We start from the raw sequence: 12709 nt of genomic DNA on the forward strand, positions 1-12709 counted from the left end.
CTATGCTTCGGCAGACGCCAGTCTAGGTAGGCGAGTCCTTCAGGCGGCGGTTGCCCACCTGTAAGAGGGGGCCGTTTCGGCTCTTTTTATTGAGGTATTCTTTTACCCACCCAGGGACTGCTCTTGGACGTCCCAATTGTCTGGGTCTCCCAATGGAGCGACAAAGAAGGGAATTTTGTTTACTTACCGTAAATTCCTTTTCTTCTAGCTCCTATTGGGAGACCCAGCACCCGCCCCTGTTCCCTTCGGGCTGGTTGTTCTTTTGTGTACACATGTTGTTCATGTTGAATTGTTCTTTTGGTTCATGGTTTTCAGTTCTCCGAACATCCTTCGGATTGAATTTACCCTAGACCAATTTATAAGTTTTCTCCTTCCTGCTTTTGCACCAAAACTGAGGAGCCCGTGATCCACGGGAGGGTGTATAGGCAGAGGGGAGGGGTTACACTTTTTTAAAAGTGTAATACTTTGTGTGGCCTCCGGAGGCAGAAGCTATACACCCAATTGTCTGGGTCTCCCAATAGGAGCTAGAAGAAAAGGAATTTACGGTAAGTAAACAAAATTCCCTTCTTTTGCATGATGAGTTAATAGTTTTGATCAACACCGTATGATCTATCACATACTATACTAAAATGTCATGAAATTATAAAAAATTAAACTCTGCTCTGCCACAGTTTTTTTTTTTTTGTTTTTTTTTGTTTTTTTTAAATGACCTGCTAACATGTTTTTCCAGCTCAGTACAATACTAAACTTGCAGATATTTTTGGGTATTATTGAAAAAGTGACAAAAACATAACACATTGGTACTCCGGTCCCTGATGTTAGAGGCAGATGCCGACTGTGTAAAACAGGTGGCATCTGCCAGGTTAGGTGCGGGTTCATTTTCTGAGCTTGCTCCCTGCATGGGGACCTGACTCAAAACCCCTTCCTCATGTAGACCTCTTATCTGTCGTATTATTATATTGTGTCTAAACTGCTAGAATAGAATTTGTATGAAGCCGGCTGTAGTAGAGAATTTGTACAAACCTTTTTTTTTTTTTGTTCTTTTAGGTTTTTGATCAGTACCTCAATTTTATTACATTAGAAGATGACATGTTTGTGCTGTGCAACCAGAATAAGGAGCTGGTTTCCTATAGGGGTACGTACATAGGTTCAATCTGTTGTCTGCAATTACGCCCTCTACTATGAGCTGATCTGCTGTTATTTTGGGGAGTAGGGATTGACATTGAAGTGAATAGGACCAATAGGTCAGACGAGCCCTGCGCATGCTCATAAGACTCCTGCGGTTCCAACCATGCGCAGAGCGCGTCTGAAGCTGACAAGCAAGCACCTGGATAACAAGGCTGCGAGAATGGGAAGTGCGCACGCGCGGGATCTCAAGGAGCCGACTGTGACGTCGCTCATGTAAGCCATGGTATCAAGACCACAGGGGCGTGATACCATGGAAAGCATGCAAACACCCACAGGGCGATGCGACACCCAGGGGGCTAGACCATCTGATCATTTACATAGGAAGCATGTAAGTAATAAAAGTTTTTTTTTATACATACATATTACACAATATTATGGTCACGCTGAACAAAGGCTAGTAAGACGCAGTACAGCGTAATACCCACTAGGTGGCAGCAGAGTAGTGAAGGAGAGACAAACACTGTAACGGAAAGGCAGCTGAAGTACAGTAGAGTAACTTCAGCAATGTTAACAGGCGAATGACCAGGGGGCAAAAGAGTAGTCAAACAGTCAGGGTCTAGCCAGGAAAGTCAAGTCACTGCAAAGAGAGGATCAATATCAAAGTCAGAAAACAGAACCGAGTCGGAAGCCGGGAGATCAGGTATGCAGAGGGAAACACAAACAGACAGGAGCGAGAAGTCAGGGACCGGGAAGTCAGAGACTGGGACAGGCAGACGAACAGGGAAGGGTACAAGTCAGGACACAGTAGCAGGGAGGCAGGACAGATCGGGAACACTCACCAGAGCCAGTATACATGCTGCAAGGCAGAAATATCACTGACACTGAATCATAGGTAGAGAGGCAAGATATAGTGTCCTGGGATCCAGAACAAGGCAAGGGAAGTTACCGCTGACATGATCAGGCCAGAGCTAGGTGTAACCACAGCAAAGAAAAGCCGGCCTGGATCATGACAATTACAACACAGGGATGGGTAGGAAGGGGTTTCTAGGCCACCCAGCACCCTGCTTGTAGGTTAGAATGCATATGGGACCTGACAGGTTCCTTTAAAGGATTTTACTGAATCCCCAAATCCAGTCACCACAGCACGTCCAAAAACTGACATTGAGACCTGGCTGCCCTACCACAGCACCAATAGCATCTGGGAACTGAGGGTTAAATTTATGTAAAAGCAAGATCTTATATTGACTCTCCTTATACAGCTTGCATATAGATGATTTAGCCGCCCATTGCCAAATTTGCCACCAGCCCTGGGGATGACATCTCTCTTCCAAGGACAGACACGTTTATCCATATGAGTGTTTTTCCAGGTGTTCAATCTGAGGGGAGTTTATTATACTATAGATATCCGATATCAGCCCCCTAGATGACGGACCCCTTTTACACCGCTTCTCAAACTCGGTGGGCTGAGAGACCCCCATTGATTTGTTTGTTTTCACAAGATCTAAACAGATCTTGAATTGATGGCTCCATGTATAAATGTGTTCAGTCAGGCTCTTCTATCCACATCTCTTACACTCATAGTTTACTCTTATTTGTCTTTTACCCCCTGTTCTTGCATGTATTGTGTGATATATAAAAAATCCCTAATTTAGGGGTTGTTCAAGATTTGATAATTTCAAAAAGACCTTCCATATAGTAGCAACAGGCAAATGCCACTCATGGAGTTCAAAACACCAACACTCATACAGAGAAATATTAAAATATATATTTTATCAAATACAAAGGATAAAATATGAAAAATATTTCCTTATAATATCACAGTGGTGACTAGGGTCAGTAAAATACAAGACAAGAGTTTCTCAAAGGCAACAACAGAAATAGGTGGAAAGTAAAGGACCGTTATAGGTGATCAATAACCATGACAATGCTCACGTTGTAAAATATATAGCTGCCAATAGGATCATGATATGTCAAAATAATGAAATCAAGTTAAAAGTCTACGTTAAGATGTAAGACCATTAACATAAATAGTAATCCCAAAGTCGGGATAAAATGAAGGTGGATGTAGTGATTACCTGTATCTAGGTTCTGTTAGATCTGTGTGCCTGCACCCGACGCGCGTTTTGTCGTAATCTAACTTCCTCATGGGGGGGGGTTTGATGTGAAAATTTGTTTATCTAAACAGATCTTGAATTGATGGCTCCATGTGTAAATGTGTTCAGTCAGGCTCTTCTATCCTCATCTCTTACACTCATAGTTTTATCTTATTTGTCTTTTACCCCCTGTTCTTGCATGTCTTGTGTGATGTAAAATGTTAATGTAGGTGTCACATTTTCTATTCAGCTTTGAACAGACCAGACATCACAGACACCGAGATGGAAACAATCATGGATACTATTGTGGACAGTCTTTTCTGCTTCTTCGTCACACTAGGTAATTATTGGCATGTTCTGGAGTACTTCTTCCACTTACCCAACTGCCTTAGGCCATTTAAGAAACAAAGCTATCTTATTTGTCGTAGGTTTGTGGCTATGTTTCCGTTGGACCATTGCTGGCTCTGCTCCTTCAGCTAAACCCAGTCTGCTTTTTAGAACAGTGACAAGGGCAGATCTAAAGTCACACCATTTTTCATGTGTGCCAAAGCCTGTGTCTTTTTAAGGCCTCCTTCACATGTCCGTTTCTCCGGTACGTGTTTGGTCCGATTCCTCACGTGTCGGAGACACAGACACAGGCACACGTAGACCCATTAATATCAATGAGTCTGTGCTCACGTGCGTGTTTTGCCATGGACCGTGTGTCCGTGTGGAGCATACGTGTGCCTGTGAACTCCACACGTAGACATGTCCGTTTTTCTCCAGCATCACGGGTGTCACACTGACCGCACGGATGTGATCCATGTGACACGCACCGGAGAAAACACACGTGCCTGTGAATTAAAAGGAATTTCTATACTTACCTTCTCCAGCCCTGCTGTCTCTGCCGCTGCTGGCACTTGCTTCCGACCCCCGCTCATAATGCTTATGCTCCACTGCGGGCCGGAAGCAGCAGCAGCGGGGAGTCAGCAGGACCGGAGACCGAAGATCAGCACCATGGACAGCAATGCCAGGGACAGGTGAGCAGAAAGTTCCCTTCTCAGTGTGCTATCACGGATAGCACACGGAGAGCACACGTGTGCCATAAACACGACACACGGAGGACAATACGCACCTTTGACACGTCCGTGAAGAACGTGCGTGATTTTCACGGACGTGTGAAAGAGGACTAAAATAAACTGGCATAAAAGAAATGATGATTGGTCCTGTAGGTCAATCCAGCCATATTACCACTTAGGCACCAATTCATCATTTGCTTTTTTTTTTTCTTTTCTTAAAGCCCTATGTATTTTCTTTTTTTTTTGTTTACTGGTGGATTTTATGCAAATTTCATCAAAATGACTCCATATTTGAATTTTGCATAAATTGAATAATGCTCTTCATTTTTTCCTGTTTTAGCTTTTTGCGTTGCTCCTGTGTAGAGTACAGAATAAGAGGAGCACAATCTTTTCAATAAGGTTTACAATGTTGCATGGAAATCCTCAACCACACAAAAAAAATGCTGGAGTAAAATTTTGATGCACTTCGAAAAGTTGGGAGTGTTGGACAAATAATAAAAAAAATAATAATGTTAACTTAAAAGATGTGCAAATTAGATAATGAGCAAGGCAGAAATACTAAAGTCAGTATTAGAACTATTTTATTCCTAAAACAATTAACAATTGGCCCCTCGGGGACTTACTTTTACTCACTTACCTTTTGCACCAACCTTCATACAGTGCCTTGAAATAAGTATTCATACCCCGTGAACTTTTTCACATTACACCTACAAACTTAAATGTACTTTATTTATATTTTATGTGATTTACCAACACAAAGTAGCAAGTCTTTTTGAAGTGTAAAGCACATAATGCATGGTTTTCTAAAAAATGTAAAAATATAAATCTGAAAGTTGTGATGTGAATTTGTATTCAGCCCCCTGTAGTCTGATACCCCTACATAAAATCTTTGTGACCAATTTCCCCAGAAGTCACCTAATTAATAAATGTAATCACCTGTGTGTAATTTATTCTTGGAATAACTGCAGCTGTTCTGTGAAGGCCTTAGGCCCTGTGCCCACGCTGCGGATTTTGACGTAGATTTTCAGAAATCTGCAGCAAAATCTGCATGTCCATTGTGAAGCCAGCAAAGTCTATGAGAATTCAGAAGTGCTGTGCCCTTGTTGAGTATTTTTCTGCACCAAATCTGCACCAAATACACAAGGGAAAAATAAGCAACTTGGGCACAGCACTTCTGAATTCTCATAGACTTTCACAATGGACATGCAGATTTTGCTTCAGATTTCTAAAAATATGCGTCAAAACTACACAGCGTGGGCACTGGGCCTTAGAGGTTGTTTTGAGATCATTAGGGATCAAACAGCATCATGAAAACCAAGGAACCCACCAGACAGATCAGGGATAAAGTTGTGGAGGAGAATAAAGCTTGGTTAGGTTATAAAAATAAATAGCCCAAGCTCTGAACATGTCATGAAGCACTGTTCAGTCCATCATCCAAAAATAGAAAGTGTATAGCACAACTTCAAACCTACTAAAACATGGCTGTCAACCTAAACTGACATCCCAAGCAAGGAGGGCACTAATTAGTAAAGTAGCCAAAAGGCCCATGGTCACTCTAGAGGAGCTGCAGAGATCCACAACACAGGTGAGAGAATCTGTCCACAAGACAACTGTTGTTTGTATACTCCACAAATCTGGCCTTTATGGAAGATGGACAAGCAGAAAGATATTTTTGAAATCAAGCCATAAGAAGTTATGTTTGCAGTTTGCAAAAAGCCATGTGGGTGACACAGCTAACGTGGAAGAAGGTGCTCTGGTCAGATGAGATCAAAGTAGACGTTTTTGTGATAAATGCAGAATGCTATGTGTGGTGGAAAACTAACACTGCACATCACACTGAAAACACCATCCACACCGTCACTCATGGTGGGGGCAGCATCCTGCTGTGAGGATGCTTTTCTTCAGCAGGGGCAGGGAGGCTGGTCAGAGTTGATGGGAAGATGGATTGTGCTAAATACAGGGCAATCCTGGAGATAAACCTTTTTAGGGGCTGCAAAAGAATTGAGACTGGGGTGTAGGTTTACTCTACAGCAGGATAATGACCCTAAACATTCTGCTAGAGCTACAATGGAGGGTTCTGGCCCAGTCTCAGTCCAGACCGAAATCCCAGTGAGAATCTGTGACAAGACTTGAAAATTGCTGCTCGCAGACGTCTCCATCCAATCTCACTGAGCTAGGGCGAATTTGTAAAGAAGCTGAGAAATGTCAGCCTCTAGATATGTAAAGCTGCTAGAGACATACCCCAAAAGACTTACCGCAGTAAATGCAGTGAAAGATGGTCTTACAAAGTATTGACTCAGGGGACTGAATACAAATGCACGTCACAATTTTCAGATTTATATTTTTAAAATATTTAGAAAGCCATGTATCATTTCCTCTACGTTTCAAAAAAAAAAATCAAATCTTTATTTTTATATAGCGCTAACATATTCCGCAGTGCTTTACATACATCAGGAACACTGTCCCCATTGGGGCTCACAAACTAAATTCTTTATCTGTATGTTTTTGGAGTGTGGGAGGAAACCAGCGAACCCGGAGGAAAACCACGCAAACACAGGGAGAACATACAAACGCCTTACAGATGGTGTCCTTGGTGGGATTTGAACCCAGGACCCCAGCGCTGCAAGACTGCAGTGCTAACCACTGAGCCACCGTGCCGCCCTACGTTTCACAAATACTTGCTATCTTGTGTTGGTATATCACATAAAAGCTCAATAAAATACATTTAAGTTTTTGGGTACAACATGAAAAACGTTTACAGGGTATGAATACTTTTTCAAGGCACTGTATGTTAAGGAAGTACAACTTATATTTTACCTTTCATTGCATCCTAATTAGGTTGGGCACAACTTGGGCAACCACTTCTTATATGCTATACTCCTCAAATAAAATATATTAAAAAAAAAATCTTATACTCAATTTCTGCAGCGTTCTAGTGATGCTGGTCTTGAGAGCCCCCATTGCACGCATGACATTGGCTGCAATACTAAAGTGACAACAATCAGTAGTCGCTAATGGGTTTCTTCCCTCACATTTCCCTCTGACAAATCTCGGATGTCTGCTGAAGGTTTGAGGCCTCCAGCTCATTAGAGGATACTAAGGAATAACGTTTGGAACTCCATTCTATGTCTGAACTGGGTGCAAAAAACCTAAAAAACATCACTATGGGGAGATAAGGTATGCACACCAGTGACTATGGAAGGGGAATACATGGAATAGCAGAAACTGCTGTGTGAATACTGACATGAAAAATTCAATAGCTATTTGTAAGAATGAAATGTGAAAAATGGAACCTGCATTACTGCCATGAATATATGAATAAAGAGAAATTTAGCTACTGAATTGATCAATGCAGAAGAGCCCCAACACTACGCCAAAGTATTTCTCTACGTTGGGGTCCCTAGCTTGTGTGTGTCCTCTCATGCAGTTAAAAAACTTACCGTGTATGGGACGCTGAGACCCAGGCTATATATGCGTATAATGTGGATTGGCAATAGGTGTGTATGGGGAGGGTTCACAAACGAAAAACTACTAACATTAAGGAATAACGTTTGGAACTCCATTCTATGTCTGAACTGGGTGCAAAAAACCTAAAAAACATCACTATGGGGAGATAAGGTATGCACACCAGTGACTATGGAAGGGGAATACATGGAATAGCAGAAACTGCTGTGTGAATACCTTATCTCCCCATAGTGATGTTTTTTAGGTTTTTTGCACCCAGTTCAGACATAGAATGGAGTTCCAAACGTTATTCCTTAATGTTAGTAGTTTTTCGTTTGTGAACCCTCCCCATACACACCTATTGCCAATCCACATTATACGCATATATAGCCTGGGTCTCAGCGTCCCATACACGGTAAGTTTTTTAACTGCATGAGAGGACACACACAAGCTAGGGACCCCAACGTAGAGAAATACTTTGGCGTAGTGTTGGGGCTCTTCTGCATTGATCAATTCAGTAGCTAAATTTCTCTTTATTCATATATTCATGGCAGTAATGCAGGTTCCATTTTTCACATTTCATTCTTACAAATGCTATTGAATTTTTCATGTCAGTATTCACACAGCAGTTTCTGCTATTCCATGTATTCCCCTTCCATAGTCACTGGTGTGCATACCTTATCTCCCCATTAGAGGATACTGACTGACTGCAGCGTTCATGTGAATAATGTAACCACAACGCTGGGTGACTAATATCGCTGGAATGGCACTGATACCTATAACGTTTTTCTGTTTTAATTAGGGGGCTACAGCATTTAAGAAGGGGTTGTCCAAGTAGTAGACCATCCCTTTTAAAGCGCACCAGTCACCAGGATTTTCCTATATAACCTAAAGCCAGTGCTATACTGGCACTATCGGGCTGATTCTATACATACCTATACTTGTCAGCTCGGATGTTTAGATTTTTTAATCACAGGCAAGTAAAGTTTGTAAAATGAGCAGCTCTTTGACAGCAGCTGATAGCTGGGGGGGTATTCATAGTGATTCCCGCCCCTCTGCCTGTCCATCCTCCCTGTTATTTATTCTAATTCTTTTATAGTATCGTTTTACTAAGTGACTAGAAGGGCCTGTGCTGATGTCATATCCATGTGACCAGAAGGGATGTGCCTCTGCCAACAGAAAAATACTGTTGCTTCCTGGTATCAGCTATGTTGGCTGAGGCCCCGCCCCTTCTGGTCAGATGGGTATGACATCAGCACAGGCCCTTTTAGTCACTTAGTAAAACGATTCTATAATAGAAATCGCATAAATAACAGGGGGAGGACGGACAGGCAGGGGGGCAGGAATCACTATGAATACCCACCCCAGCTATCAGCTGATTGGCAGCTGCTGTCATTCAAAAATCTGCTCATTTCACAAACTTTACTTGTTTGTGTTTCAAAACATATTCTTCCGAGCTGACAACTAAAGGTATGTATAGAATCAGCCTGATAGTGCCAGTATAGCACTGGCTTTATGTTATATAGGAAAATCCTGGTGATTGGTGCGCTTTAATGGCATCTTTCGTATACCAATAGTTTACAAAGGACTTTTCAGCTGCAGGAATGCTTTAATGATACTACAATGAATTGTAATTTGTTAGCAGTAAGTAGGTGTTAATTTGTCAATAACTGGAGTATAACATTGAATTTGCTTCTTTTATACAGGGGCAGTACCCATCATTAGATGTCCAAGAGGCAATGCTTCAGAGATGGTCGCAGTGGTGAGAATTACATTATCTATTAACTACATTGACGTTGTCAGGACATTTAAAGGGAATCTGTCATCAGGTTTTTGCTCCCCCATCTGAGAGCAGCATAATGTAGAGACAGAGATCCTGATTCCAGCGATGTGTCACTTACTGAACTGTTTGCTGTCATTTTGAAGACCTCAATGTTTTCTCTGCTGCAGATCCAACAGATACACAGAGCTCATGAATATGCTGGACTACCTGTCAGCAGGCCAAGTGGTCCTGTAATGATAATTTCCTGCTGATTAAACAGTGATTTTATCAAACCTACACTAAGCAGCCGAGTAAGTGACACATCACTGTAATCAGGGTCTCTGCCCCTACGTTATGCTGTTCTCAGATTAGGTATTAAAAACCTGGTGACAGGATTCCCCTTAACCCTTTCCCAACATCTGCCATATTTATTTCCACAGTCGCACCTGCCTAAAACAGCAGCTATCTGCTAAGGGGTATTGTCTACAGGTGGCTTTACACACTGCGATTTTGCTACAGCGATCTCGTTGGGGGTCACGGAATTTGTGACGCACATCCGGCCGCTCTAGCGATGTCGTTGCGTGTGACACCTATTAGCGATTTTGAATCGTCGCAAAAACGTTCAAAATCGCTAATCGGTGACATCCCCCTAATATCGATTATCGTTGCTGCTGCAGCTACGATGTAGTTCCTCGTTGCTGCGGCAGCACACATCGCTACATGTGACACCGCAGGAATGAGGGACCTCACCTTACCTGTGTCCCGGCCGCAATGAGGAAGGAAGAAGGTGGGCGGGATGTTCGTCCCGCTCATCTCCGCCCCTCCGCTTCGATTGGGCGGCCGCTTAGTGACGTCACTGTGACGCCGAACGAACCGCCCCCTTAGAAAGGAGGCGGATCGCCGGTCACAGCGACGTCGCTAGGCAGGTAAGTAGTGTGACGGGTCCGCGCGATTTTGTGCGCCACGGGAAGCGATATGCCCGAGACGCACAAACGATGGGGGCGGGTGCGCACGATGGCGATATCGGTCACGATATCGCAGCGTGTAAAGCGGCCTTACTAGTCACTCATCACCCCATCAGAAGGCAGAATAGCAACTGAATTGATCTTTTTTCTGGTTAATTTACCTCCCTGAAAAACTGAACTAGAAAACAATCAAAAACTCCTACGTACCCCAAATTACTAGCAATATTAACTACGGCTTGCCCTGGAAAAACTAGGCCCTCGCTCAGCTCCATCAATGAAAAAGCGGTATGGGATCCATAAAATGCTAACACTAAACAATTTATAAAAAAAAAAAAAAGTCCTATATTTTTAAAAAGCAGTAAATGGAAGTTATCAGACAATGACCTGTTGTTTATATCAGGTGTGTGTGCTACTTTTATTTTTTTAAAATTATGTTGTTGTTTTATATATTTATTTTAAAGTCGCAACCTTTATTAAAAAGGAAAATTAATAATTTTACAGATTTCACACCAGCCCTTGTGGTTTTCTTAGACAACTATTTTGTTTTCAGGAAATCTACATGTACATTAGCCACAATGGTCAAACCCCGACCCTATCTTTGTAATGAAGTGTCTAATGATCCTGTGCAAAGGGCATTGTGAAGGCGGGAAGGGGGAGTAGGGGAGCCATGATATCATTTAATATGGTTGGTGGATCCTGTGTTATCAGCTGTGTGTAGAGGTGTTGCCTGTCATTGTAATCATGTCTCTGATGATAAGGAGACTGCTGAAAACTCTTTGAAAAAAGGACATAAAGTATGTGTCCAGTATAGCTCCAGTAGTCAATTGGAAAGTGCAATATTACTTATTTTGATTTTTAATACAGTGTGAAAAAAAGATCCTAATTTAATAAAATAATGTAACACAAAAACTTGATGTAAAGGGAACCTGTCACCAGATCTGGGGGCCTATAAGCCACAGCAGCACGGTGGCTCAGTGGTTAGCAGTCTTGCAGCGCTGGGGTACCAGGTTCAATTCCCACCAAGGACAACCTCTACAAGTAGTTTGTATGTTCTCCCCGTATTTGCGTGGGTTTCCTCCGGGTTCTCCAGTTTCCTCCCACATTCTAAAAAAGACATACCGATAGGGAATTTAGATTGTGATCCCCAATGGGACAATGATGCCGGAAATATGGGAGCCGCTCTGAGTCTCGGGAGAAGTGCGGCATACAAATCTGACAAATAATAAATAAATAAATAAATAAATAAGCTGCGGCCACCACCAGTGGGCTCTTATATACGGCATTCTAACATACTGTATATGGCTGTGTGTCCACGGTAGAATGTACCTGCGGATTTTTCTGCATCAAAATCCGCAGCTTTCCCCCGGAATCCGCACCTTAGCATAGGTGCGGATTTGACGCAGATTTCGTTGCGGATTTTGATGCGGATTTTGTCCATTGTACTCTATTGTGTTTCTGAATAAAGCTTAGTCTGTTTTGAAGGAAAAAAAAAGGCTCTTTATGTCATTTCCTGTCCCAACCCTCCTTTTCTTCTCCATTATCCATTTTGTAATAAAGGGGCAGAAATGTTTAAAGGGAACCTGTCGCCACTTTTTTTGTAAAAAGCTGCGGCCAACACCACTGTGCTTATATACAGCATTTTAACAGGCTGTATATAATAACCCAGTGGTGGTGGCCGCAGCTTACAGCCAAAAAATGTGGTGCCATGTTCCCTTTCACTGGTATTTTTAAAAAAAAAAAAAAAAAAATGTGCTCCGCTGTATTTTCACTGTCCAGCCCGATGCAAGCAAGCAACTGAGGGCTGTGCTTCTCAGCGGGATAAGGCAATCAGGGATGTGTGTGTGTTTTTCTTTCAAAAATTTTTTTTAAAAAAAGGGTTTTCTTTTATTTAGTACCAAATGGAGGTTCATAATGGCCGTGTCTACACAGGCATGACATTATGAACCTCGGGCTTAGTGCCAGTTTGCAGAAAACTGGCATTAACCCCGTTATATTACCCAGCCAGCCAATGCATCAGGGCAGCTGGATGAGCCTCAGTACAGCACCTGTGAATGGCGCTTCACAACGGAGCCGCCATTTTCAGGGGCAGCTGAGGACTGTTTTTCTCAGCGGGAGGGGCAGAGAATGCTTCAGCCTTATCCCGCTGAGAAGCACAGCCCTCAGTTGCTTGCTTGCATCGGGCTGGACAGTGAAAATACAGCGGAGCACATTTTTTTTTTTTTTTAAAAAGAATTGTGAAAAAAGACCTGGGATTCTGTT

General features: G+C 42.5%; 1 protein-coding gene across 1 annotated transcript in view; it reads left to right on the forward strand.

The window, feature by feature from the left end:
• SCFD1 (sec1 family domain containing 1) overlaps positions 1–12709 on the forward strand; it is a 165306-nt gene that overhangs the window by 33121 nt on the left and 119476 nt on the right. Inside the window, exons 6-8 of the mRNA XM_075330962.1 lie at positions 1048–1135; positions 3472–3561; positions 9430–9485. Of these exons, the coding sequence (XP_075187077.1) occupies positions 1048–1135; positions 3472–3561; positions 9430–9485 (234 nt within the window). The remainder of the gene's footprint in view (positions 1–1047; positions 1136–3471; positions 3562–9429; positions 9486–12709) is intronic.

Source organism: Anomaloglossus baeobatrachus, chromosome 12, assembly GCF_048569485.1.
Source record: "Anomaloglossus baeobatrachus isolate aAnoBae1 chromosome 12, aAnoBae1.hap1, whole genome shotgun sequence".
Lineage (NCBI taxonomy): Eukaryota > Metazoa > Chordata > Amphibia > Anura > Aromobatidae > Anomaloglossus > Anomaloglossus baeobatrachus.